The following is a 27,854-nucleotide window of genomic DNA, read 5'->3' as shown; positions in this document are numbered from 1 at the left end:
GACGGGCGGGAGGGGGCGTGGCCGGGCCCGGGGGCGCGGGCGGGCGGTGCATTGTGCGCGGCGGCGGCGGGGCCGGGCCGGGGCCATGGAGCGCTGGACCGGGCGGGTCGCGCTGGTCACCGGTGCCTCCGTGGGCATCGGCGCGGCCGTGGCGCGGGCGCTGGTGCAACACGGCATGAAGGTGGTGGGGTGCGCTCGCAGCGTCGATAAGATCGAGGTACCGGGGTGGGGGCCGGGGAGAGAGAGAGAGAGGGAGGGCGGGTGGGCGGGCAGCCCCACGGCGGGAGCACCCCACGGGCGGGCCTCGGCCGCGCCGCTGCCCCCCCCCCCGAGGCCTCGCCGCGGCGGGAGTGCTCCCGGCAGCCGGGCCGGGGGGCCGGGCCCGCGGGCTGCGTGAGGCGGGGGCGCGGCGGGCCGGGCCGGGGCTCCGCCTGGCCGCCGTGGGACGAGCTGCGGGCGGGGGCCGCTCGTCGGTTTGCCCGGTTCCGGGCGGCGGCACGGCGGGGGCCGGGGCTGGAGCGTCCCCGGGCTCGGAGCGTCCCCGGGCTGTGCTGGCCGCCGGGCCCGGCGGGCGAGGGCCGGCGCCCTCCGTGGTGCCGTGTGTCCCCCCCGCCCCGCCCCGCCCCGCCCCTGTCCCGGCTGGGTGCCCCCGGTGCACCGCGGCTTCCCCGGCTGGGCGCAGTCACGGAGCCCCGAGGGGTTCTCCCAGCCCGGAGGAGCCGGGGCGGCTGGTTGGAAGTTGCCCGAGGAGCGGATTCGGTTTGGGGGTATTTTTTTGGAGCTACCGCTTCTCGAGGTTAAAAATAGCATCTGCTGCCCGCCCCGGGTCCGCTGCGGGGTACGGAGCCGGTCTGGGCTGCGAAACGGCGAAGGGCACGTTAAACCCGCTCGGTGCGGGATGGAACGGCCTCTCTGCACGCTGGCATTGGGGAGGTGGGATGCTCTTAGGAGTTAATGTTAAAACAGAGTTTCAATCCTCACTGTGCTATTTATCCCTAGATAAATATCCCTAGATCCCTATTTATCCCTAGATAGGGATAGATATCCCTAGAGCATCTCTCGAGTAAGTTGAAAACCTCATGACGTTGCCTTAAAAATAAAGGTGCTTAAAAGAAATAGTTTCTCTGGGGTGATTTTGTAGCTGGATGCGTTTGTAGGCTTTGCCTCCTAACGGCACGAGCTAAAGCTTATTTACTTTTTAAGAAGTTTCCTCTGAAGGAGGAAAAAAGTTATAGTCAGACAGCTGAAATATTGTCATCTTGGTTGGTTGGTGCCTGCCGAGCAAAGGAGATCTGTATGAGCATCCAGTGTTTGTATTTCCTTAGCAAAGGTGGGAAGGACTCGCTATGCGCGCTTGACCGCACCAAGAATAAATTGTCCAAAAAATCACGGAGAACCAGGCTTGACGCTGCTGGTGTCGCTGAGAAGCGGGGTTAAAGAAACGCACAGAAGCAGCAGAACTTTTTCCATTCTTCGTCCTGAATGAGAAAGACACCACTTGCAGAGAGGAGAAAATACACCACTGTAACTTGTCGAACTGTCCTTTGGGGATAGCTGCTAAGTTTGGACGTCCCGATGTTTTGATACTGTGGTTGACAGGGAAAGCCAAGCTCTCCAAAGGTTTTCCCACGTGCAGCTGACGGTGTTTAATGTACTGTCATTCCCTGGCTTCGTGAGGCTGTTGTAGCCTCACGGTGTCTGGTAAGGGATACTGCAAAGGATGCCGTTCCTTCCCGTTCCCCGCCGATAAGGAAAGAAAAGCCATTTCCAATGTCGCCCTTTCTTTTGATTTTCTTTTGAAATCTTTTCGCTTTTCTTTGGTAAAGAAAATCAATGAAACTCGTATGTTCCTTCGGTGCTACAGAGGAGTTTCCTCCCTTTCCGAACCCTGAAAGCCTTCCTTTCTGAACAGAGTAGTCTTTTAAAGGCTTTGCCTTTTTATTTGAATCCGCACAAAATGCAATCACATTTTATATAGGTGATTTATCTGGGGTGCTATGGTATGGACAGGTACTGAGCAGCGCTGACTATTCGGCATCTTCCAGGTCTCGTTACTGTGGTGTTTCAAAAACTCGTGTTAAATGCCGCAACTAATGTTTGTCCCTGCTTACTTCTTTCTCCCGTCCTCTCTAAGGACCGAACTGTGTTTGCAGCGCACAGTCGTGTGTTGTGGTAGGTGTCTGGACTGTGTTTTGCTCCGTTGCTATTCTGGTTGTATTTATTGCGAAGCGTGTTTCCTTAAAGAGGAAGAAGAAGATCCCAGAGGTGCTGCTCGCTTGGGAAGGGGACGGTGGTGGAGCACAGGGTGGTCCGGGGTCGCTCCAGGAACGGGTCCATCGCCTCGGACTGGCTGCCAGGGACGCTTGTGTTGGCACAGATGGGGCTCCTGCCGTGCCTTCGGGGCAGGGTTGTTTACGATAACTCAGCTTTCCTCCAGCAGCTTCACCTTGTGGGTTTTTCTAATTTAAAAAAAAAAAAAAGGAAGGTATTCAGGCTTGAGACTGTTGAGTTTACGCTGGGACTTGGGACTTTGGACGTGGCTGTAAGAAGCCATCTCGAGGAGCAGGAGTTGGCGTTGCGTGCAGGGGACGATGGTGCTGCGGCCGTCGCGGCGGGCGATGCAGCCAGACCCCGTCTCGGGAGCTGCCGACGGGGCTCCTGCCTGCTGGAGGGGCTTCGGATGCTCCGGGCAGTAGGAAGGAAACAGGAAGGTCCGTGCTATCGGCACGCTCTGCGACCATGTCGTTACCTTGATTAGTTATTGTGTAACTAGATCTATCCACAAAACGCATTCATCTGTTATCTCCGGCTGCCGATTTTCCAGGTTGTCGTTGGTCGGGAGCTGGAGGACGGCATCCTCCGGGAGGCCTGGGTGGGGATTTGAGGGATGCACTAATTTGGGGAGAGCGGCTCACGCGTAAGGGGAAAGCGGCGCTGATGTTCAGGCTGGGGAGCGGTGACAGAGGGCCGAGAGGAGACAAATATGAAGGAGCTGAGGGCTTGGGCTTGCCGGATGTGAATAAAGGAGAGGTCAGAGCATCGCGGCTGTAGTTGCTGCAGGACAAATTTTGTTGATGAACAATTCACTAAATACCACTGTGGACACTGGTGTACAGAGGAGCAAGCCCAAAAAATAAATTAAGGCAGCTTGAAATGGAAAGAGCGCAAACGGTACAGTTTAAAACCAGGAATGCAGTACTCATTTTGTAGCACAAAAGCACATGTTTTCGTTAATGTTATGCACTAGTCATCCATTTTAAGGTGAAGTGGCTGGAACCACTCTATATGGTGGTTTTATAACCTACTGTAAACTGGTGACTGAAAGAGTATGTTGTCTTGTGGGGAATTTAACTCGGGCAATAAATGCTATGTCAAGATTTCTTAATCTCTTCAAAAATCAGATTAGGGCTCGAGGCAAGATAACGAAGGAATTGCAAAGTTGCGGTTTTGTTATTAAACCTGTGTCATGACTCCAGTGCTCTTTATTTGACTTTTGAAATAAAAATGTTAATGGCTTACAAAAACCGCAAAAGTCTTTTTTTTTTTTTTGCCTTTTTTTCTTTTCTGAATTTTTTTCTTTTCTTTCTTCCCCTGGCTGTAGAAAAGCCGCGCGCTCGATTTGCCTTGAGTTAGCGCACCGACTGACTTCGGTGGTATTGTTTCCAAATTGGATTTGGTTTTTCTTTTGTCACATCTCTGTAGGTGCAGACATGGCCATCGCTGGCTCCGGAGCCTGGCTTTCCCCTCTGTAACCGTATCTAGCTGCGACCCTTTAAAATACAGTATTGAGCCTCCTGCGCACAAGCAGCGGCGTGTTCCCCACTCATCACGCCACTCTTGTGAGTGGACACTCTGTGTGCGTTGTCCAACAGTAAGGGGTTTTTTACTATAGTCAGACTTCGAGGAATAAAATATAATTAAAATGGCTTTATTTTACTTTTGCGTGCCAGGAGATAATTTGGGTTGAAAGCGTGTTTTGAATGAGAAGCCTAGAGGTACAAACAGCTGTCACAGACTTTTTGGCGTGTGCTCTTGCTGAGTGTTTTCTGCTCTTCAGATATCTACGTGCATTCCAAGCCGGGAACGAGCGTCAGTGCTTTAATGAATTAGCCAAGAGTTTTTGGCTGTCTGCTAGACCAAGCGTTGGTGGAAGCTGTTCTCTATTAGATGATCACCTTCATTGGGACCCCCGCGCTTGATCAGGGGGTCTCCAGCGTGCGAGAAAACTTTAATGACTTACTACAGCTTAGCTGGTATGTGCCAGCATGTCAAGCTGGAGTCGCTTCATCCCGCAGACAAAAGGCAGAGCATCGTTTTTGATGGCTTCTACAAGGCTCTTCAACTTTGTTCTTCCCGACATTTTCCAGAAATTCATATTTAATGTCTGACTTCTTGCAGCAGCACAAAAAAAGGGAGAGAGTTTCCCCATGCGCAGAACAAAACGTTTGCCCCCTGGCTGGTAAAACACTCGCTGGTCTGTTATTAAGTGTGATGCCTGAGTTTTATTTTGCGGTGTTCTTCCCCTGGGGTGGGGGAAGGTGTGGAGGGGGTTTTGGTAAATATAGGATCTGGCTCAGAGCACGGCAAAGGCATCGAGGTACTCCAGCGGTTTTCTTTTGGAGCACAGGAAGGTACGAGACAGGGAGCTGTTTCCAAAGAGTTTCCAACCGACACTTGGTATTACGCTCTTTTATAATAAAACGTAATTGAATGTATTTTTGTATTTGTAGAGAATGGCAAAAGCGCTGGCAGGACTTGTCCCTCTGGCCCCGGTGTGGGAACACTGGATCCGGCATGCGTGGCGGCTGCGTGGCCGGGGCCAGCGCTGATGGGGGAAGCTCCGGTTGGGGCCAGTCCCACCTGCTTCGGGTCGGGCAGCGCCTGACACTGCTGCGCTCGGTTTTCCTAGAAACCTTCTGGCAGCTGCTTTGATACCTTGCTGTAGGGTGGCCAGGGACATCCGTCACTTATTTGGTGAATTTTTTTTTAATTTTTATTTTTAACACCTTCCAAGTGTTAATTCATCGCTTGGAAAAGACTCCTCCGGAGAGGTGCGGGAAGTCAGCTGGCTCTGCAGTCCTTCGCATCGCTGCTGGAAATAGCTGCGCTGGTGGGGTTGCAGGGCCGGAGTGCAGAGAGCTGCACGACTTGGCGTGCCGGCTGGCTGATCTTGTGCGGCTTGCCCTGAGATCCCGGTCTGCGATGGGAATGCCTTGGGTCCGCTGCAGGCCAAATAACAAAGCGTCTGGCTGCTCCTGGGGGCCCAGCGAGCATCCCCTGAGGCAGCGGTACCTGGCTGCCCCAGAGGGACAGGGTGGCAGGGATGGGGGGGATCCACTGCTCTCCCGGAGCGGCGAGGCTGTGTCGGTGAGCGGGGGGAGATTGGGGCCCTCGGGCAATGGACTGCTTCAGGGTGTTGGAGAGATTTAACCATGGATGTCGTATTCTAAAAAAAAAAAATAATACTTTTTTCCTCTTTGTTGGGGTGCAGAGTATGAGCTGTGCAGGAAGCAATAAATATGGTTTAAAATACAAGGTTTAACCGATTAATTCTAATGCATTTGTGACAGTTATTGATCAAAGGTAACATTTATAACCAAGGACTGCATTGTCAAGGTTAGATCTTGCTCAAGGAATAGCCTTTGATCAGCTGAGCTATCGATTGCAGGTTCGAGCAGTCCAATCTCTGAAGAGGTTAGTGCTCTCTTCATCAAGCAGCGCCGTGGTGGTGCGGGAGGAGGAAGAAGTAGCTGAGCCTTCCTCCCATCAGCTGAGCATCCCGAGTAGCCATTTGCAGGCTGGCCGATCACTTCCACCGGTCGCTGCTCAGGGCATCCGGTGCAAGGGAGGCTCTCGACCCCTTCGGTGCTCCGAGGCGGTTATTTAACAGCTAAATTGTTTCGTAGTACCTGAATGTGGAATATAATTACGTTCTGTGTGCAAATCACATTGATGGCTTGGAGGTCAGCTGGTTAAAATAAAGTCTTAATCTTGTGCCTTACAAGCAATGGGCTCGTGAATTTTGGTGCCCGGCTCCCATCCCCTGGCCAAGGCTGCCCACGGGCTCTGCAGGTCCCGTCCTGCCCGTGCCGAAGGTAGATGAGCTGCTGTCCCCAAACGCTTGTCATGGACCTCATTGCTGCCTATATCTCCTCTGCCCCTGGACCTGTCGCTCTCACGCCATGCAGGCTGCAGAGCTGCTGAGCTGTGCGGTAGCCCGATGAATTATTTTTTAAGGCAGGAGGAGCAGCTCCAGGCACGGTCTGTGTGTGGATGAATGACCTTCAGCATCTCCTTGGCCTCTGGATGGGCTTGTTTTGTGTTTGGCGAAGGCATTGCCTTGGGGATGGTGGGTACTCAAGGCCTCTGAGGTGCTTTTATTGCCGCTTGTCCCTGACCAGATCCTTTCCTGATTAAATACGAAATAGATCCCATAATTGCTGTGGTGAGTAGTGGGAACAAATGCTTTGCTGTCCCGATGGCTTTCCTCAGCCTTGAAGGTCAGGAGGTGCATGGGGGGGAAGGGTTGCTTTTAAACTGGGTTGGATTCACCTTCCTTCCCCCAAAATGTGCCTTAAAAATGTCTTATTGCAGCAGCCCCCCTTACCTGCTTCTCTTCTGTTCCCTTTGGCTTTGCAATAGAGCGGCAATACCAGGGTATGTCACGCTTGCAGCCATAAAAATGAGTAATAACTGAGCCTTTCCTGGGATTTGGGAGTCATGGTGGGGTGCTTGTTCTGCCTCTGCCCTGCTGTGTAACAAGGTGGATCAGGTAGCTGTTCTGTGCCTCAGTTTCCCCATGTAAAACCCGGCAGATGCTGCCCTGTGGTGGTGGGGCAGCTGTACGGGAGCAGCGATCCAACACGGAGGGGTTTTTCTGGTCTGTGTTTTGAGTTTCTGGGGCAGACGTGGCAATGTTGGGGAGTAAATACAGCCGTGGTTTTCCTGGGGCTCGGTAATAGGTAAAGCTCCGCAGAAAGTAGCGGCTGTGCTAGAGTCAAGCTTTAACCCTCGCTCCTGCCCGTGTCCGTATGGGAAGGGCTGACGGTAATCTCCTGGCTGACAATATCGTTGTTTTGCCTTGGTTGGTCCCGGGTGGGTTTGCACCCACCCTGGTTCTATGGGGGACAGAGGAACCAAGGTGCTGCGGGAGCAGAGGTCCTGCAGTCTTGCTCCTTCAGCCAGACCTTCCTCCCTGTTAGGCCCGTGCAGATCAGCTGCAGCTCTGCTCAGCTTAACTGGGGATTAGCATCGGCGTAGACGTGAGCGGCGTCGAGCCCGCCGTGTCCGGTGGCATTGGTACAGATGTTTAATCGCGGCACCCGCAGCTGCGATGGAAGTGGTAATCCCTGCTGCTGCTTGCTTCGATGGCGGCTGGGCTGGGGCGTGCGGGAGCCTTCGCCATGCTTCTCAGCGGGGTGTAAATTGGGGGCATCTTAACGTTCAGGACCTGTTGTCTGAATTTTGGTACTAGGGAGCACTGGGAGCCGGTGGGGGAAGGCCGGCTCCTCTCCAAGCGTGCGTTAATCTGTCTTTTCGGAAGGGGATTCGTGGAGGATTACACGGGCGCAGGATGGGAGCCGATGAGACAGATGTGTGGGGACCGCAGCTCGCTCTGCCCTCGCAGCAGGAATGCTTGCTGCCGTGTGATGGTGCTGGGGGAGAGCGGGAAAACACCCAGCTCCGAGCTCTGGAGAAAAGCCAGGGCTGCGGTGTGCGGTGTGGAGAAAAGGCCGATCTCGTGGTCTGACGGCAGAGACCTGCTGTTCTGGTGCAGCTCTTTTGGGTGCTTTGCAGGCGCTGACAGGCACGTTGTGTCCCAGTGAGGCGTGGGGCTTGGCCAAGCTCTGGGAGCCCAGCGGCCGCGATCGATGCTCTGGTTTTCCTGGGCCCCCAAATGAGGAGCTCAGAGCTCGCTGGTGGGTTATCATCTGCTGCTTTTTGTCTTGCAGGTGGGGATGCTGGGGCTGGGAAGGGGTAAAGCTCCCCGGTGAGCTTGTGACAGAGCTGGGAACGGGCCCTGGCTGTCCTCAGAAGTGCCCCTGGGTCTTACCCACAAGGTACGGCGATATGTTCGGTGACAACCTACGTTATTCACGGTGGGCGTGTGCTGATGGTTTCCGTGGACCTCTGATCACACCCTAGATCTTCAGGGTATTGCTAGGAATCTCAGACCTTCACTGCTGCAAGATTAGGTGGAGTTTGATTTAATTAAAATAAATACATACATTTTTTCAGCTGCCTGAGGTAGTGGAGGTGTGCTTGCATGTGGTGGAGATGACACAGAAGGCACGTGCCGTGATCTGAGGGTGTCAGGCTGAAGCTCGGCTCGGCTCTGCCCTCCGAGCGCTGTGTTTGCAGGTTGCCTTGGAAATCTGCGCTCGAACGGGTGGTGATCCAGCCTGCGACACGTGGACCGTTGGGGCTGCTGTGTGCAGGCATTCGGGTGTCTTGGACCTACGTGGTCTTTGAACCCTGCTTGTGAAGGCAGCCAAGGGCTGGGGGAGGACCGCGGGCAGCTGCGATACAGCAGCATCAGTCTTGATAAGAGCACTGGGGTTCTTTGAGGAAGGAAAACATCTACGTGCCTGGCTGTGTGGGAACCTGCTTTATGCGTGTTGGAGCTGAAGAGCAGGCAGGCACCTACAATGCTTGTTTTAGGATAGTCATACTGAGAATAAGCAAGAGAGATTGCTCTAATGAGCTGTCATCGGAGGAGCAGCGTATTTCCTCCTCCCCCACGCCAGCCCATAGCAACATGATCTGAGCAAGTAGTTAAAAAAAAAAAAAAGTGCCTTCAGCCTTGATGTAAGGAGCGATTGTTTGAATGACTAAAGGTAGCGGGGACGTTCAGGGCAGTGTAAATGGGGCGATTTGGCTTGTGCGTGTGACACTGGAAATTTAAAATTGTGAGCTAGGAAAAAAATAATCTGGGATGTTTAACTACTGAGAAAGTGCAGGGAGCAGAGAAGGCTTGGAAAAAAGCAGCATGAGACTGGAGCAGTCTGGGAGGACAGTTCCCAGTACTGGGAAGACACGACTGCTCAATCAGACCCCTGTTCAGCAGGGAGCCTGGCTTCAGTGCCTGGGATGACACCAGCTGAGTGGTCCCTGGGCCACAGTCAGCCACGCAGGAGACGGGCAGGAGATGCCGCTTGGCCCCTACGCAGCCTGTGGGGCGGGTTTGCTGGGCCAAGGGCAGGTACCGTGTTGATGCTCAGTGTCCAGAGCCCGGGCAGCATCCAGGAGATGTCCCGGAGAGCTGATGCCAGGGATATGGCAGGATGTAATTTTGTGCTGTCTCTGGTGGGATTCATAACCCGTGGTAGCACCAGAGGTGTGAGGAGCACGGTGGGAGGGAATGCTGCCGTGCCATAGCCCTGACGGTGACTGCGGTCATGACTGCCCGGCTGGGACTGTCACCCGTTAGATGCCTCTCCATGGTCTGCTTCTCGCTGCTGGAAGCTGCTAAACAGCAAATAGGTCCAAGAGGTTCCCCAGGGTTCTATTCCCTTCTCTTTCACAAAATGAGATCTGATTTTTTGGGGTTATTTATTATATGAGTGCTGATTTTGTGTGCCACCTGTGAATCTTTGCAAGGACTGTAAAATTGGTACGTTTAGGATGATACAGGGTGAAAAAAATACATTCAGGGACTTACATTTTGTCCAAGTTTTGATCACTTTTTTCCTTTGCCTGTGCAAAAAGTGGTGGGTTTCTGGAGCTGTGTAAAAATTCAGTCTCCCTGATCAGATGCACTTCAGGTAAATGGGCTGAAACTGGTGTTAGTCCATCTTTATCTGTACTAGACTTTGGTATTGGTGCCCCCAACTGAGTACTGCATGTTTGCTTTTCCATTTAAACCTTATTTTCTGAGCTTTTCCATCCCCACCGTTCTGCCTTCTGTCTTGGAACAGACACGGATCTGAGCTGAGGAGCAGCGTCAATGTAAAGCTCACGAGGGGGAAGGAGAATCACTTTACTGTTTTATTAATTTGAAAACTCCTTTCAGACTCCCATGGAGGCCCTGTCTGGGCACCTGGAGCCAGGCAAAAGGAACAGGAAGAAATGTGAAGTAATACTCATCCTCGGATCATATGTGGGCAAAAAGCCCCAGGTGCCCGGCAGCTCTAGGAAGGCGCTCAGTGTGATTATCTCCATTTTACAGGTGGCGAAACAGCTCTGAGTCTTGCCCATGGTCACAGAGCACACTATGGAAATAAACCCCAGTCTAGTGCTTTATTCACTATGTATCTTTTCCTCTATTATGCTGTTGCACTGGTATTAAATCTTAATTAAAAGAAGCTTCAAACTTGCCAATCAGTAAAATGAAAGGATTTGTAAGCCCCCAGTTTTCTTTCATAACTGTGATGCTGTTTGTTAGGATTGTTCTCCTTCATTTCCTTTAGACAGCGAAAGTAATTGGGGTGACTTCGGCTTCTTTCCAGTTGGTTTCTTGGTACGGCTATGTATTTAAGCATAAGCTAAATCAGTTGGATGCAAGTACCTGTGATGAATGGCAGGTTAGATTAAAAATTACCTAATGGTTTCTTCTGGCTTTAATCTCTCTGAACTAAATGTGTCTGAAGTTAATAGGATGGTTTGCCAAATAAAGCCCTACGTGATTCTTTTCTTCTTTTCCTCCCCTTAAGAGTGCCTTTAAATGTTTATATCAATTAGTTTTGTAAAACCATTTTACGAAGACTGAATCTAAATGCATGGCACTGTGCCCTTTCCAAGTGTCCTATGCACAAAAAGCATTAACCCCTTCTTGGGAGAGCTGGCATATTCTTAACATGTGGAAAACATCCCATAAATGCGAGGTATCCTTTTACACTTTACAAGCAGACATCTCAATTGTATCTAGTAAGCAGCATGACCTGGTATCTTCTTTGTCTTACACATAGGTAGGTGCTAGGTGGTTTTTATTTTTTTCATTTGCTCATTCATTCATCCAGCACCGCTGGAAGTTGAGGTAAATCACTGTGATGTCAATGGGAAAATTGGCATCTAAGCAAACGGCACATCACAGCCCGTGTATCTCGTACGTACTGTTGTACTGGCTCGTTACATCACACGAGTAGTTTGGATGCCCTTTGTGGAAAGCTGGTCTTTCCTGGGTCTTGCAGAATTTGTGCTCGTGCTGGGTAGCGTATCAGAATTATAGGGGTGAGGGCTTGCAGCCGTGGCAGTGGATGGCTCTAGATTAGACGTTTTAACACATAGGGTACCTATTTCTTCTTTATGTTGCGTTATCCCAGTTTGTACCAGTAGCTATAGTACCTGGCTGTCCATTTCCAAGCATCCAGTGATAACGGTGTGGTACAGAGATGCTCAGGTGTGGAGGTGCACCGGCCCTCGTCTGTATTGGTGTTGCATTACATGGTCACTCTCAAGTTGCTTATGAAATCTGGAAAAAAGGCTTTTTCTTTTTTTTTTTTTTCCTTTTTTTTTCTTCTCCTTGTGTGTATGGTGTGCTTAAAGTGGAATGAGCATTACCTGAGTGACTTAATGGATTCTCTGAAAAAATACTGCAAGCTCCCTAATTCAGAGAGTTGCTTTACATAAGTCTTCTCTTGCAGACTTGCCTGCAGTTGATGTTTCTTTGAAGAGCCTGTGAAGACTCTTTATCTATAGACGGTTAAAGCACGTTCAGCTCCGCATGGATGTCAGTGGTGTTCGGCATTTCATTTTCAAAGAGAATTTGTTAACACAAGTGTAGCCCGAGAGATGAAAGGATCCACGTTGAGCCTCGTTTGAGGCGGCGAGACACCAGACAGGAAAAGAAGAATCTTGAGAGGTAGTTGATTTCTCTGGTCAGTTGTGGCAGAGAAGCCTTTCTCTAAGTGAGAGCTTTCTCTAAGACATAAGCTAAGGAGACTGTCTGGGAAAACAGGGTGGGTAGCTCCACCACGACAGCCACTGCTGTTCAGAGCACTCCTTGTTTCGTCTGCTCCCTCACCTGGGTTGCTGTGCTGCAGCCCGTGGTGTGTAGCCCCTGTCTGCCTCCATCGAGGAGCTGTACTGAACAGTGAAAGGTTTCACTGCGTAGTGAAAAGTGACAGCTGAACATGGAATCGGAGATATTAAACACGGCGTTTCCCTCTGGGCTGTAGATGAGCTTGTCTGTCCTTTCCCGTCCATGCTGATGGGACCTTCTTCCAGCCAGCTCTCGTGGCACGAATCCTCTTTTGGGAGATTCACCCAAACCTCTCGTGCTTGTATTTCTCATCTTTGGCGTTGCTTGATTCGAGTTCAGCAGGGTTGAATTTGGCTGGATCGTTCCTGCCGTGAGCTGTGAGCTTTCCTCCCGGCAGCTCTGGGGTGCACCGTGATGCTCAGCCTCGGGGCACGATGTGCGCCCAGCTTTTCCTTTCTGCGTGTGAATACGCGAACTTTGATAGACGGCACCCCGCTTTACCTGCGACGAGCACTGACACCAGCAGTGAAAACTGGAGGCACCACGGCAAAGATAACTCAGCCCAGCTTTCGATCAAGCGAACTAAACGTGGCCTGGCAATTGCAGGAGGTGCCAGGACACCATCCCTCTTCCAAGCCCTGGCTGTGACATGGCGAACTGGGAAGAAAAAATGCCAGACATGAGCCGTGGTACTTTACAACCAAATACTGAATGGGATGATCCTTCAGTGGAGAGCTCGAGTTTGGGCAGTGGGATGGAGAGAGCCCTGAAGCTGTCATGATGGTGCCGGGCTATGAAGAACGTGGCTGAGGGCCCATTTTTCCCTCCTGTATCTTTGCAGGAACAAGGCCCCATCCCTGGAGTGGTTTAGCACCTTCCAGCAGCCTTTCGTACTGTTTTTAATTTTCTAAATGCTGCTCTTGCAGATTTTCCCCCCAACTGTTTTCTTGAGTGTGTACTCTGATCTTTAAAAAGTATATATTTTTCTACTATTATCAGCACATAATCAACAAGATTGCACGCATAGCAAAGCGAAACCAGCCCTGGGAGGGTACAGAGAGGTACGATTCAGTCCCAGGGGCACCTTTGTTCTCCGTCAGGCAGAAATATTGTCTAGCTCAGCCTGAGCAGAGCTCTCCAGAGAGCACGATGCTGTTGGGATGTATCGATCTCCGGGCTGAACTCAGCACGTCCGTCCCCTTCTCGCTTGGTGCTTTGAGAGCAATAATAATAATTCTTGTGTTACTGCAATGCCTTCACTGGAGCGGTACCCAGAAAGGAGAGCAGCTTCTGGACCAGACCATTAGACCTGGGCTGGTTTCAGCCTGTGATCTGCGAAAGCTGTGGATTGTTGTGAAAGGCAAATCAGAAAAGCTTTGCTCACTGTTCGGGGATTGGCCCACCTCTGCAGTGGTCTTAGGTATTGAGAAAGGTTGAAAATCGTTTACCAAACAGAGCCGCTGGCCCCAGAGTAATTAAAATAAATGTGCTTGGGGCACAGAGAGGGTTTGAGATCCCGGCCTGTCTGTCCCTCTCCCAGGGAGGATGCTCAGCCCTGCTCTGTGTAAAACTTGGCTAAGAGAAAGTTGGTCACTGAAAAAGCCAGTGATGAAAACACACTTTATGATTTGGAGCTAGGAGCCAATTCACATCTTCAGGTGGATTTTTTTTTCCCTTTTTGGACTTTGTGGCATCTAACCAAGTTGTCAGCCCTCCTCACTACCCTGAGGCACGCAGCCGTCCTGTGTCGTGCTGGCTGGGGAGCAGAGAGACGATTCTAACAAAAATTCGGGGATCGGAACCTGCAGGATTCCTGGGCATGCTGGCATCTGATCTGTGGGATGGCACACGTGGGAGGCTAGCTGGATGGGAGCTGGGCCCGTGCTTTGGTTTGGCATTTGCCAGGTCCCGTGGTGTTTGTGAACTGATGCAGCCCCACGAGCTCTCCTGCCAGCCTGCGCCGGGGGAGCAGGTGCTGTGCTGTCTCTGATTTTTTTTTTTTTTTTTTTTCCTTCTCTTTCCACTTTCCCCTACGTTCCATGTTGTGGGGTTTTTTTTCTTTTGTCTAATGTCTGTTTCAGAATTTGGACATCAGGCTGACAAACTCTGCAAATGTCACCGATGCCGGGCATTTTGGGGGGCAAGTCTGTCCCTGTGGCAGCTGCCGAAAGACCAGCTCTGCTAAGTGAAAGGGACGGGGACCCTGGGGCTTGCTAGCTTCCCCAGGGAGAAAGACACCTTCGATGTGTGGTTTGCCACCACTTTTATTAGAGTGAGCTGTGTCTGAGACCAGCGTGGCTCTCCAGGCTCCTCCCTGCATCAGTACAGATGGTGGGGCTGTTTTCAGCGTCTGCCTTCTCCAAAATGTGGGAATTTCTCCATGCGTCCTCCTGGAAGGCCAGACAGGGCTGGGCCAGTCTGGGAGGTGATGCTGTACCTCACAGCAAGCAAAACCAGTCAGCATCCCTCCAGCGTGAGCTTCCCGGTGGTGTTTTGGGTGGTCCTGGGTGCTGCGGCTGGTGGCCCAGCTTCCCCGTGTCTTTGTTTCTGGCCACGGCCGGGTGAGCTCCAGGGCAGGTGCTCACCTGGGGCCGGGATGTTCGGCAGCCACCTTCATGTGCGATCACCATCCTGCCGTCCTCCGCTTTCAGCCAGGGGACTGCTGTGCTGGCCTTGCTCCTCCTTTTATAAACGGCCGTGAATTGCAGTCCTTGGTCCGCAGGGAGGAGCTGGGAGGAGTGGGAAAGCTGCCTCTGGCAGGAGACCAGCTTTATTGCACCCTCCGAAATGTCACGTTGGTGAAACCGCCGCGGGTGATGGCGTTCGAGTGATTCGGTGGACGTTTGTAGCCAGAGTCCATCTCTCCACAGAAACCAGACATCACGTGGCTCTCGCCTTGCGCTGGAAGCTGTCACTGTCGCTAATATGACACATCAGAGACGAGATGCTGCTTCTCATTAGCGTCAGGGGGTAAAGGGCATCCTCCAGAGGATTTGGTGCGGTGACTGCCACATCATTAACACAGGCGGCCAGCAGCAGCTCTTGGCCTTTCATTTGCGTTATATCATGTAGTCTTATAAGAGGTCTGGGTGCTTGGAATAATTGTTGGTAATGGCTAATGAGGAATTGTCAGGCATGCGATCGCCGCATCCTTTATCCATGTGGCAGACTTGCAGCCTGGTGCTGCAGCAGTATTTATTTGTATTTTGTCAGCACCTGCTCACCTCAACCTGTATTGCCTGGGGTGATGGATGAGCACAGAGTGTGTCCTCAAGTTTAATAACTTAAAGGCTGAAGGGCTCAGACTCTCATATATATCGATATTTCTTTTTTCTTAATTAGCATTTACAATGATTCTTCCCTAGCGCCTGCTCTTAAGGCGGGCTCACCGGGAAGCTGCCATGCTTTGTTAGCCCAGGGGTGTGTTTTTAAGCAAATGGCTGGATAAGCTGCTCCACAAGGAGAGGAAGCTGATGGCTGTTTTCTTCTTTTTCTTTCTCTTCCCTAGAAATTGGCAGCTGAATGCCAGAGTGCCGGCTATCTGGGGACCCTCATCCCGTACAAGTGTGATCTCTCCAATGAAGAGGAGATCCTGTCGATGTTCTCCGCCATCAAGACCCTTCATCAGGGAGTTGATGTCTGCATCAACAACGCGGGGCTGGCTCGCCCAGAGCCCCTGCTCTCTGGGAAGACGGAGGGCTGGCGGACGATGATAGATGTGAGTAGTGCCACTGGGAGATCAGGAACTGTGCTAGATTTTTATTTCTTCTGGCCACCAGCACCATTGTCCCCATCTACTTATTTCACGTGTGCAGAGCTGCAGACCTGCTTCCCTTCTGGCTCTGACAGAGGGTTTGTTGATTGGGAAGTGGAAAGACATCACGTGCTGCTGAGCCACGTGCCTTCACCTTGGAGTATAAAAACACTCAATACCTTCAGTAGCGTTTTTCCCTTTAGAGCTCAATGGCTTTCTAAAGGGTGATGAGTCTCGCTTTTTTTTTCTTCAGTAGAACAGGAAATTGAATGCCAAGCACTGGCTTTTGTAGCTAATCCTGTTAGTTGTAGCAGTGGGTTGCAAAATGGGCAGATTCTTTTTGGCTTAAAAAGCTGCAATGTTTTTTGTCTTTATAGCTTAATTTTCTGCCCATAATCTGGTTAGAGCTGGATGTGAACAAGGCAATTTCATATGCCAAACTGGGAGTTCATGCAAATGGTCCACGCCATTTACTAGCAGGGCTTCTCCCTGGGCGTTGCTGTCCTGAGGTGCTGCTCTGCATCTTTCTGGGACTTCTCCACCTTTTGTCATTACGTGATGGCCCTTTTCTGCACATAGCAATGGCAGTCATGGCTTTCAGTAAGCCTTGCAGCACCTCCAGCAGCTGTGAGACCTTGTCCTAGTGAAGGAAAAGACATGTCTATTTGAAAAGCCACTTGAAGCCATAGGCTCGGGGCTACCGCATCTGACAGCGGAGTGAGCCAGGATCTGTCAGCTCCTGCGGCAGCCGGTGGCTGTTCATCCAGCAGCAGATTCAGGGGCTCTGTAAAGCGAAACAGAGGGGCACATCGAGGCCTCAGTCTCCTGCTGCCAGGGCAAGAGCTGCCATATCCTGGCTAATTAAGTTCTTGTTAGGATTTTGGCCAGTATGCTGACTGCTGTGACTGCAGCCAGAGCAAGCTCAGCTCAGCTTTGTCTGCCCAGGCGGGCTTTTGCGGGTTGCCCAGCCTGGGTCACTGCACAGTTGCATCTCCCTGTCCCCGGTTGCCATGGAGTCTTTAAAGAAAATTAAGTGAAGTGTAGCTGAGGCTGAGCTGGTGTAAAACAGGGCACTTCCCAGCGTTGTCTCGCTGCAAGCCTGGCCCTGTGGGTCGTCTGCGTCTTGTAAACTCCTTGTCTTGGTCGCTGTCATCGCATCTTGTGTAGATGCCGTGGATGCTGCATGTTCCTCGCACTCGTTTCTCTTTGTTCTCCTGACCTTTTGTTCTTTGGAAGGTGGGCAGGCTGGGGGGACACGTGGCTTTTGCCAGCTGAAGGCCCGTCCCCTCTCCATGCTCCCTTCCCTGGCTGTTTAGGTGGGACCGCTCCCTTTGTCCCACCTCCCACCAGTTTTAGGGAGCAGGATTTTGGAACAGGGATTGTCTTGTATGAGGCACTCCCGTGTTGGTATTTACAGTGGCCTGACATGGGGTTTGGGAGCCTGTGGGGGCCCCCCTCCTCACAGGTGCTGCTCCCTTTGGAGCTGCTTCAGGGTGACGGATGGGGTGGGAGGAGAGGCAGGGTGGTGGGTCCACAAGGGCAGCGTTAGGAAACCAAGCTGGGGGATTATTTTGTTCCCAGAGGTGATCTATATGGCTATATCTGCTCTTGTTTGCTTGGCAAAAATGTTGTTGTAGCACCGGGAACAGACTGAGACACTCAAGATTTCTTCATGTCCTGGCAGATTTTTTTTCCTCTCACCAGCGTCCCAGCAGCTGGTGGGTTTGCTCTTGGCTTGAGTGTAATTGTCTGAATAACACTTGCACCTTTAACGTGAAGGTGAAGCCCTGGGACCCTCTAGAGCCAAATGCTTCACCCACCTCAGCCTGGCAAGTCCGGGTTTTGATTTTTAGCCTGTTGGTAAGCAGTAGAAATGGCTCAGGGTTTTTCCTTTTGCTGTGTGTCCGCAGTTTTGTGGCTGCCACCTCCCTGCTTGGAAATCTCGCTCTCGTGGCTGTGCAGACACCAGCGCGGCAGCGGGGCTTGGGGAGGGATCTGCAGTGACAGCTCTCCCTGCTGTGGCACACCAGCCCCAGGGAGACACTCGCCAGGCCCGTTTCTCCTACGCGCTTTGAAGCTCTCGGAGGGTCAGGACGGGGGAAGGTTGCCAGCACCTTTCACGGGCCACTGGGCTTTGCAGAGGCGAGCGAGAGCAGGGAGGCTTCTTCCAAAGGCCCCTCGGAGAAAGGTGTTAGTGAGCAGCATTTCAGAGATGCTGCTGGAGAGTTTCAGTGTCCTTCTGGGCAGGAAGACAGGAGAAGTTTCTAAACAGCCATTGATCTATCGACTTAGGAGGCATTAGAGCCTTAAATTAAAGGCATTTTTTTCTTTTTGGTAAATTCGATTTTTGTTTCCATGCATTTTTCATGAGCTTTGAGGCTCTGTCTGCTTCCAGGCTCCCCTCTCGGTATACCTGTTCCATAAAATTTCTGGCTATACATCTAACAGTTGAAATCTTGTTATCACTTTCTAATTCCTCCTCTTTTTTTAATGTTCCGGTTCCTTATTGTCTGGTATAGCGTCTTTGGAGGGTCCCAGGGGAAGCTGCATCTCCCCAGGCTGCAGGAACCTCATGTTAGGAATCACGTCTCTGTCGCTTTACAGCGGCGCAGAGCCCAGCGCTGCCAGCCAGCAAATTCGGTGTGTGCCAGGGAGGGAGCGCGTTTTCGCAGGCAGGCCCTGAGCCCATCATCTTTTGGTTCACAACTTCCCCCCCTCTTTTCTCTCTACTTGTTTGTGAGGTTGTGCTTGATGTGAGGCTGGAGCAAAGTCCTCCAGCCGTCCCTGATCTGCGCGGGAGCAGCCGGGGCTGGGTGCTGTGCACACACTGACTCCAGGCGCTGGGATTTGAACAGCTCCTTCACGTTTTACCTACTGACCTTTATAGCCAGGAATTCAAGCTGAACTTTCCATTTGCACTGTTCAGGGCACAAAGGACTGCAGCACATGTCCTCTCACTCCTCCAGACACTAAATGGGTTTGATTCTTCTTGGCATTATTCAGCGACCAGCAAGGCTCTGTTCTTGCTTTTATATATCATTTGTGCAGAGAGATGTTTTCTGTAACCTGCATTTCTTATATGTGCTTATGAGCTGGGATACTCATTTTGATGCCTTAGAAAAAGGCTGATTCTGGGAAGTGAAATGCTCAGCGCTTCCAGGAACAGGATCTTTTATGTTCTCCCAACCTGGCAGTTGGAACTCGTTAATTACTAGAAAATGTGCCTTCATTGTTTCTATTGCATTAGCGCGCACACGCAGCAGTCACAGACCTGCTGCCTTGTGCAGCACGCTGTGCAAAGGCAGGGCGCAGGTGTGTTGGCCGTCTTTGCTAAGGGACCTTTGAACCCTTTGTTCTTAAAATAGGAACAAGGCTGAAAAATGTCTTGAGTGGATGTTTGTAACAACGGCCTTTAGATTGTTTCTGAAATGATACAGCCTTGAGACTTGCTCATTTTCCAGGCATGTTTTTAGGTTCCTGAGAAGCCTGTTCCACATTTCAAAATGGGATTTCACCCAAAATTTCTGTGGGTGCTATTGGGAAAAGGCAGCAAGGCAATCCCAGCTGAGCTACCTTCCAGCCTGTTGTTTTGTTGTACCAGGGTGTTTTATCGTACGAGCTCTGGACTTTCCCTTGTGGCTGTTGATTAGTATCTTGCTTTGCCAGTAGTTGTCAAACTGTTGTAAGTCTGCCCACGCAAGGAAGCATTGCTCAGTGTGAGTCACAGCATTGGAGCCGGCTCTCACGCTTTAGGCTGATGTTACCCTCTAGTGGTCTACAGAGATGGAGTGGAGCCGGCAAGCAACCACACCAAAGACATGGTGCCTGGTGGGTTCAGGGCGTCCTGGGGCAGGGAGGAAAGCAGGAATGTTGTTTGTCACAAAGGCTTTTTATACTAGCAGTTGCCCATATCTGTATCTGAAAGGACAGGCTCCTCACTTGGTTAGTATATCAGACTGGAGCAGGTTATCCCACTTTCCTTGACCTTACTGTGAAATCCAAAAGCCTTCAGATGCCCAGCCTGCTCTGGGCTTCACTCCAGTACTGAGGTGGTTGTACAGTGCCACTTCTGCTGACATGTCTGCTAACTTTCTTCCTTGCACAGCCAAGGTAAATCTTCAACCTGGTGCCAGGGAATTTATCTCTGTAGTTCCAGGTATGATGACTGAGATATCCGGCAGTGACTGTGTGCTCAACCAAAGTGCACTTGGATGAGGATGATGACTCTACTTGTTGTGTTGCCTGGGTACTCCAAGATCAGATAAGCATGCCATTAATCTATTGCCAAGACAAAAACTTCTAAGCATGGCCTCTATAAATGAATAGAAATAACGACCGAGACAAAACCAGCGACAAGATCCTTCTAGCCGACTCCACTTGTCCTCTGTGTGCTGCTCAGTAATTACATCTCACAAATCCATCCCTTTCTGCCTCTTATTTTCTGGTCTCCAAACTAATGTTCCTGTTTTGCTTGTCCTTTTGTGCTAGCAGGTCCTAGTTAGCCTGCACCATTCTTGTTTTTAAGTTTCGCAGCGATGATAGCTAGCCCGCTTGCGTATCCTTTGCTCACTGTCCATATGGCCTTGTTTCTGCTGCTCCTGCCATTTATAGTTGCACCTGACTTCTGATTCATCAGAAGTTTAGTTCTTCCTGGGTATTTCATTCACCGTGGTGTTTTTAGACCTGCCTGGCCCATTTAGTTAGCAAAGTGACATGCCATTAGGTAGGACCTGCCAGTGTGTCCTGCCTTGAAATGGTTAAGTCCTTTCTGCAGGGCTTCAGCAGACACTTTCCTCTTTTCAGCTACTTTTCCAAATCTAAACCACTATGAACTTGAGCAATTAGCGCTGCTGCTGACATGGCTTGCTCATCAGTCTTGCACACACCTCTGGGTGCTTTGTATTCCAGCTGGGGCAATTTCCATATCTCCGTCTTCCTGGAAACTTTGACTCTGTTTTATGATCAGCAAATGCTCAAGGCATCTGCGCGTTAACAGTGGCACATTGCAGAGGTGATACGACTGAGTTTAACCGAGCCACGGTGCGCTGGGCAGCGTGGTCCAAAGAGCAAGAGGCTGGAAAGCTCTGGATCCTGTGCTGGATGAATTGCCATGTCCTTTCTTCCTTGGCTTATCCAGTTAGGGCTGAGGAAAACATCAGCAGACAATGTGGCACGTCGGTGGCTTTCATATCTGCAGGATTACTTGCCCACTCGGGCCCTCCCCGTGGCTCGATGTGATCTTTGGCGTCATTTGTGCATGGGAAGCTCTTTGCTGGCCATGTGGTTTGCAGTGCCTCTGAGCACCAGGCTCTCTGACAGGCAGTATCCGGGGATTTCCTTGTTAATTAGCTGACCTAATTACCTGCTGTTAGTGTCCTATCAGCTGCCCAAACTCCAGTGTGCTCAGTGCTGTACAAAATAAACAACTTTGTCTCCTGGACAGAGTGCTGACTGTGGGGAAGTGGGTTTGTTCTCCTTTACTTCACACTCTACCCTCACATTTGCCTGTAAATCGATGAAGTCCATTTATTTCTGGCAGAGGCCAAGGCTGTCTCACAAAACTGGGTGTCTGTGCCTCCCCTGCCCAAACCCCCATTACTGCAGCCCCGAGCTTGGTCCCAGCGTGACGTGGGGCGTGCGGCGAGGCGTGTGGTGTGCGGCGAGGCGTGTGGTGTGCGTATGTGCGTTTCCCTCTGTTGGCGTTTGCAGGAATTGCTGTGGGTCGGGGACCGTAACCTGCGTCCGTGGCTTCGGGTGGGTGGGGGACAAGTCAAAGGGTGCCAGGCAGGGCCACTCGTCTTAGTTTCTTCTTTTCTCTTCCCTCAGGTCAACGTGATGGCTGTGAGCATCTGCACCCGAGAGGCCTACCAGTCCATGAAAGAGAGAAACATCGATGATGGGCATATTATTAACATTAACAGGTACGCAGGGGAGGAATGTGGGATCAGCCACATGGGCTTCCTGCCTCCCTGCCTCGTAGAGAGGGTTTGAGCAGTGGAGCTTTAATGTTGGACTGGGCTGATGGTGCCCAAGAAGGAGTTTTCCAAGGATTGCGATGGTTGATTTTTTTTTTTTTTTTTTCTTTCAAACCACTTTTTTTAACCTCTGCTGGTCTAAATGCAAGAAAGACCGAACCAGGGAGAAAAGGATAATGCCAACCACTTGCTATGGTGCAGGGTTGAAGATTGAAACTTCTTGACCAGCTCCAGAAAACAACTGTGTCGCGAGGAGCCTCTGGTGGTGTGTGTTTCCCAAAGGAGAGGGGAATTCCTCACGTAGCCACCATGTCAGTGTCTCTTTCTGTGTTCGTTGCGATGGTTTGGGTATCCTGTTGTTCCTTCTCGGGCCTCTGCTTGCCTCCCACCTCTCAGCACTTTCCTTTCTGCTCTCTCCTCAGCATGAACGGCCACAGCGTTGTGCCACAGTCGGTGGTGCATTTCTACAGTGCCACCAAATACGCGGTCACAGCCCTCACGGAGGGGCTGAGGCAAGAACTCAGAGAAGCAAAGACCCATATACGTGCTACGGTGAGTACTGCGGGGTCGCTTCCTCTCTCCTGCTTCTGTGGGTGGTAGAGAGCTGGCAGGTTTTACGGGGCAGAAGTTTTCCCTTTGGGAAACGGGCAGGGGAATGCAAAATTAGCGCTCAGCACACTGGGAATGTTCAAGTCCTGTGGCCAGCTGTCCCTGACCACCTCTTTTTCCCAGGTAGAGAGAGACTGGGGGGCAGAAGGCACGGCAGCAATGAGCTGTGTCAGGGAATAAACTTTTTGGGTGCACAAAGTAGGCAGTTGCTTGTCCAGGAGCGAGCGGGGCTCATGACAGCAGAGGGAGGCAGTCACCTGGGCTGTTGGCTCTCATTCAGAATTTGCATCTCAGAAGTGATGTGTCCAGAAGTTAATTTGTATTGTGAGGGGTTTTTCATCACTTTCTCTGCTTCTCTGTCCCTTTGGGGCATGAAGAGGGAAGTACCCATTGGCGGTTCCCCAGAGGTACTTGCCACATCAAGGCAAAGTCTGCTTTCTCAAACTATTCCTTGAGAAAAAGGGCAGGGAAGGAGAACAATGGAAAGGTGGCTGAGGGTTTTTTCTTTTACAGTGCTAAAAAGTTTTCTCTCCTTTTTTTTTTATTGTTATATTGAAGGAGAATTACAAATCATATTAAGATGTGCTCTGCTTTTTTTCTAGTGTATATCTCCAGGACTGGTGGAAACGGGATTTGCTTTTAAACTTCATGATAATGACCCTGAGAGAGCTGCTGCAACCTATGAGAGTATTCGGGTAGGACATGGAGAAATGGAAACAGAGGGAGGTGGCTCTGATTGTAGTTCAACAGTCTCTTTCCTGGCTAACAGCACAAAGAACTAGTTCTGCAGAATGCCCGGTGCTTTCCAGGGTGTAATCAGGTTCCCCAAAGCCTCAGCACTCTAACCTCAGATTTTGCACCGATATTTACGCACTACATAGACTTTCATTCAGGTTCAGTTTCCCACTCCCTGTTTTTTCCCTTTAATTTTGATGTTCCTGTAAATTAGTATCAGTTAACTTTGACATTTGGCAGGCTGTAGCTTCTTTAGTGAGAAGATGTAATAAGCAAATATGCCTACACAAGACAAAATGCGAGAGCGTGTTGTCTTGCAGGTGGCCAGCACAGGATTTCTTGTGCTTCTCTGGTAATTTTTCTTAAGGATGGCAATGCCTGACCTGGCAGAACTCCTGTGCCAGTACTAAGATTATTCACAGCAAATGGAGAATTATTAGGACCAGCCATGTCCTTTGTTAAATTTTTAATGGATTATTTTTTTCCTGCCCACTTGCCTCTTTTTGACATGCCCCTAGCAACACTGTCATTACTGATGGTTAGGGAAGGAGTGATCTTGTGGTTAATTTTCTCATGTGCCCTCTGACTGAGAATCTCTTTCCTGTCTTTCCAGTGTCTCAAAGCTGAAGATATGGCTAACGCTGTCATATATGTCCTCAGTGCCCCACCTCATGTACAGGTAGGCTGCAGTTGGGTTGGAGGACTCTGCGGTGGGTGGGTGAAGGTGGAGAGGGAAACTGCTGCCCTGACATTTGCTAATCAGCGTTGCGGCCGCTCTATCAGCTCTGTGCTTAGTGGAGCCCGCGCTGGGGATTAGCAGTGATCCCGTTTGTTTACCCTTCCCTTAAGGCAGCTATGGGATTGCGCCGCTCGGGCCGCTCACAGCCCCGCAGATCCAGCAAAGGCTGGATCCCAGACTGCGCAAGGCGGGGGAACGGGAGGGATATGGACACGTTCTGTCCTTTTGGATGGCGCCGTCTCAGATTTGCTGATTGTCTTGCAGCTCGGTCAGGTTGTGCCAGTTGCCAAATAACGTGCTGGGCCTGATTCTGCCAAGTGCTGTGCACCTCCCCAAGGGCGGTGTGAGATGCCTGTGCTGCCAGAGGGACTTCCCTCCTGTGAAACAAGTGACCAGCTTTGAGCTGGAGCCAGGAGGAGGCAGGACCAGTGTCAAAGTTTAGTATACGCAACATAGACGTTCCTGTTGCAAAAGCAAACTTTGATCATGAGAGGTTTAGCAGCCCCTTCTGTGCACTCTGCTCCTTTGGAGCAAGACGTGGCTGTCTTGACAGTGGATCAGTAGTGATAGCTGGCCTTCTTGTCTGCAGAGGATAAAAAGTCCTGCCCGTGGCTGATCAAGCAGTGCTTCTGCTTGACCCTCTGTGAGCAGGACCAAACTGAAGACTTGAACCACGAGAGTTTACGATCAGGGTCATCTTGCACTCTTTTGTGCACGTTTGTGCTTTTATTCCTTCCGCTACAGGCAGCGCAGTCGCATTCACCTTTATTTCTTTCTAGTATCTCAGTTAAGCAGGCTCGTTTCTAGGCACAGGAACTTTCTTCCTGCGCAGCTTGCCGCTGTAATGGTGCAGCATGAAAGTGCCCAGTGCAGGATTTAAGATGGACTTCAGTGCTCCAGTAAAATCCTATGTTGGTCTCTCCTAGATTGGAGACATACAGATGAGGCCCACGGAGCAGATATCATAGCGAACGAAGAGGTCCGTGAGCAGCACCGTGTATCCACTCCACTTCGAACCCTCTGGCAATTTAGGGTATCGTCGGCTGGCTAGCAACGTTTTAATCAAGTACCAAGGATCGTGTTTGAAGAATTCTTTTTCTCTCCCTCTCTCTGAGCTGGTGCTGGTGCTGAGCCAGTTTAAAAAGAAATAGCAGTGGGTCTGTTTCTCCCCCACTCCTTTCTGAAACTGCCTAAGAGTAAAATGTATTTGAAAATAATGCAGGGAAGTGGTTTGTGGAAGATTGTTGTCTCCAGGCTGGTTTATTCTTCCTTTTGCTTTCTTTTCAAGGTTTGTTTGATCTTATTTGCTGATGCGGTGTCTGGACATAGGTGAAGTGGCACAAGATGTTTGCCAGCTTCAGTGTGCTTAGGGTTTGAGATTTTCAGTGGATGTCCTACATGAATCCATCTAAATTTTGGGTTTATTTTCATCAGATTGATTACTGATGGTAATGACGCATGTGGTATTTTCTACTTCTTTCGTACTCCACTGCCCCAAACCCAGTGTACGATCTCACCCACCTCCCCAAACCCTCCTTTCCCATTCACATGAATCATGCCTGCCAAGTTTGAGGAAGTATAAATGTGTGTGCTTGCTATTTCTCTTTCTTTCTAGGTAGGTAGGTAAATAGTTGGAGGAAAAGCACCTGTACTTCTGCAGGTTAGAACGATCATCTAAGTGGCATAGTTACAGTAAGAGTGAGTTGTTTGGTATTTTTAATAAAAACTAAATGTGTGCTGTCTTGTGATCACCTCTATCCTCGGTATCATCTCCCAGCACTCTTGATGTTTTTGTATGTGATGTTTGCATGCATTGACACTTTTCTGGAAATATTGATTGGTCTTAGAAAGATGTATGGTGCTGTTTAAATGCTGGTGCTGATGAGTTGGAAATGTTGGAAGTTTGTTTATATGCAGAGATACAAACTCGGAGAGAGGGAGAGTGAAATGAACCGTGCCGAAGCTGTCCAAAATGAAAAGATATTAGCAGGGGCATTTGCCTACAAAGCAGCAGGTGAAGGGTCTGGTTCAGATCTCGTACTAGTTCTACGCTGGTGCAGCCCCATTGTTTTGCTCTGGATTTATTCTAACTTGAGGGAGAAGAGAATCAGCCTCAAAGCTGATACACGCAGAGCTGGAGACCACTTGAGTTGTCTTAAGCTGCCTGCAGCGTGGCAGAAACACGTCTGCGTGTAGTCCAACTCGATGCAGAGCGATGGAGCTGTTAACGTACATGTTGCCTTAAGACTGCAGACTTGCTCCTGCTACGCTCTGGACTTTCTGTAGCGCTTTGGAAGGCGAACCGTTGGTTTGGGTGGAGCAGACGTGGTCGGTTGATGGGAGCGGAGGGTTGGGAGCCAGAGAAACTTGGGTTGGATTGTTTTGCTTACACCAGTATAGCTCTGTGGGAGTTCATCTGTGTTACACCACCATAAGGGAGACCAGAATTGGGCCACTATGTTATGAGTTTCAACTCCCTGTATAGCCTTGGGCAAGTCACTTTACCTCTCTGCCTCAGTTTCCCCATCTGTAAAATGGGGATAATAATACTTACCTACCTCACAGGGGTGTTGTGAGGACTCTCAAACTTTTGTAAAGCACTTTGAATATGAGAAGCGCTATGTAAGTGCTGAGTGTTGATATGAAGTATTATTATTAATTAAATCTTGTGATACATAGAATTCCTTGTGCCAAAGGTGAGCAACTGTAGAAGGATACAAGGAGAAAACTGGTAAAACGTTTCTTTGTAATGGCAAAACAAAGGCAATTTGCCCTTTTTTTTTTTTTTTTTTCCCTCTTTATAAATACATGCTCATGGTGTGTTCTGTCCATTCTCATCTGTCACCAGTTTCTACTGGCAAGTGCACGTTAGCCTCGTCTCTGGATTTGGCCTCTTAACTTACTGCGAGTGAAATTCACGCCCCATGGTGAAGTCTCGCACCACTGCAACGCACTGCCCTCCTCTCCCTCACTGAGGCGGTGGCTTTGTGGGGGTTCTTTGCACAGAGCTGGGTTTCACTCGCAGCATTGGGTTAGATAAGGTCCAGGTCTGCACGCAGCCAGCCATTCTCACTGCAGCAGAGAGCCTGCACCAGCTGGAAAAGCTCTTACAGTCTCCGTGCCACCGTGACCCTCAATTCGGAGGCGCTTGGCTAAGGAAGGTTCAAGCACTAATGTGCTTTTTTTATAACGCCCCTGTGATGTTCAGCTAGACTTGATGTGAAAACTCCTGGTGTTTTCCATAGGGTTTCATTTGCAGGAGCTTGTTGCAATTCAGCAGATGTGCTGTGCCGTGTATGCCATCTTTTTAAGAGAAGATGGTTGAACTAGGAGTTGGAGGCCAAAAAAAAAAAAGTTGAGAAATTAGGAACTTCTGAGCAGGAAAAAAAAATGAGCAGGGGTGTGGGTAGCACTGGTGAAAATCTGAATTGGTGGCCGCAACTGTGTACAAAGTTAAGGAGATGGTGAAATGCGTGGCTGAGGAGGGACCTAACACCTTTCTGCTCTGTAAAAAGAGGCTTCGGAGAGAATCGCTTAAGATGCCAGGCCTTGAAAAGGGCCCGTCTGGGGCAGTGGCTCCTTGCCAACACAACCTGGCTGACCTGCAGCCCTGGAAGTTTGGGGTTTTTTTCCCACAAGAGCATTTGTAACATTTGCAAGTCTAGAAAATAACCTTGAAATGATATCCAGTCTATTTTTCCATTTCACATGTGTTTTTAGGGGATAACTCCTGCTGCCTGTTAACTTCCCAGGTGAAGAGCAGCCTGTAGAGGGGTTAGAGGGGCCAGGCAACCCGTGCCAGCCTCGTGTAACCTGCTGGCATTTCCAGCCACCTTTCTGGGATGAGGCGGGATTGGCAGCACGATTATGAGGCATTTAAAATCCCCAAACAGGAGGGTGAACGTGTAATTTATCAGTAGGTTTCTAATTGTGAACTGTAAAATAAAGAATAAAAAGAGAGGCACACTGTGGTTCTTTTGTTGTGTGTATATAGTAGGTTTTGTGTTAAAACATAACATCCTTTCTACTGTTCGCAGCTAAACCTTTCTTTTGTGAAGAGTTCAAACAGAAACGTGTGAGTTTGGTCCTTTGTGAGGAAAAAATGTAACTGCTTTCTAGAGC

General features: G+C 50.3%; 1 protein-coding gene across 1 annotated transcript; it reads left to right on the top strand.

The window, feature by feature from the left end:
- Positions 1–46: 46 nt before the first annotated feature.
- On the top strand, positions 47–27,703 carry DHRS11 (dehydrogenase/reductase 11). The gene is made up of 7 exons (XM_075771518.1): positions 47–217; positions 15,429–15,638; positions 21,501–21,595; positions 22,072–22,201; positions 22,861–22,953; positions 23,607–23,672; positions 24,659–27,703. Exons 1-7 carry the CDS (start codon positions 86–88, stop codon positions 24,698–24,700), a joined length of 768 nt encoding a protein of 255 aa, XP_075627633.1. The 5' UTR covers positions 47–85; the 3' UTR covers positions 24,701–27,703.
- Positions 27,704–27,854: the final 151 nt, after the last annotated feature.

The sequence above is a fragment of the Balearica regulorum genome, chromosome 19, assembly GCF_011004875.1.
Source record: "Balearica regulorum gibbericeps isolate bBalReg1 chromosome 19, bBalReg1.pri, whole genome shotgun sequence".
Lineage (NCBI taxonomy): Eukaryota > Metazoa > Chordata > Aves > Gruiformes > Gruidae > Balearica > Balearica regulorum.
This window is presented reverse-complemented; position numbering and strand designations above follow the sequence as displayed.

What these genes read in the sequence shown, in the direction of transcription:
- DHRS11 (XM_075771518.1), top strand. Translation starts at nt 86, where the DNA reads ATGGAGCGCTGGACCGGGCGGGTCGCGCTGGTCACCGGTGCCTCCGTG. An exon ending in CATATTATTAACATTAACAG is followed by an intron (nt 21,596 to 22,071) that starts GTACGCAGGGGA and finishes CTCTCTCCTCAG; the next exon opens with CATGAACGGCCACAGCGTTG. An exon ending in AGACCCATATACGTGCTACG is followed by an intron (nt 22,202 to 22,860) that starts GTGAGTACTGCG and finishes CTTTTTTTCTAG; the next exon opens with TGTATATCTCCAGGACTGGT.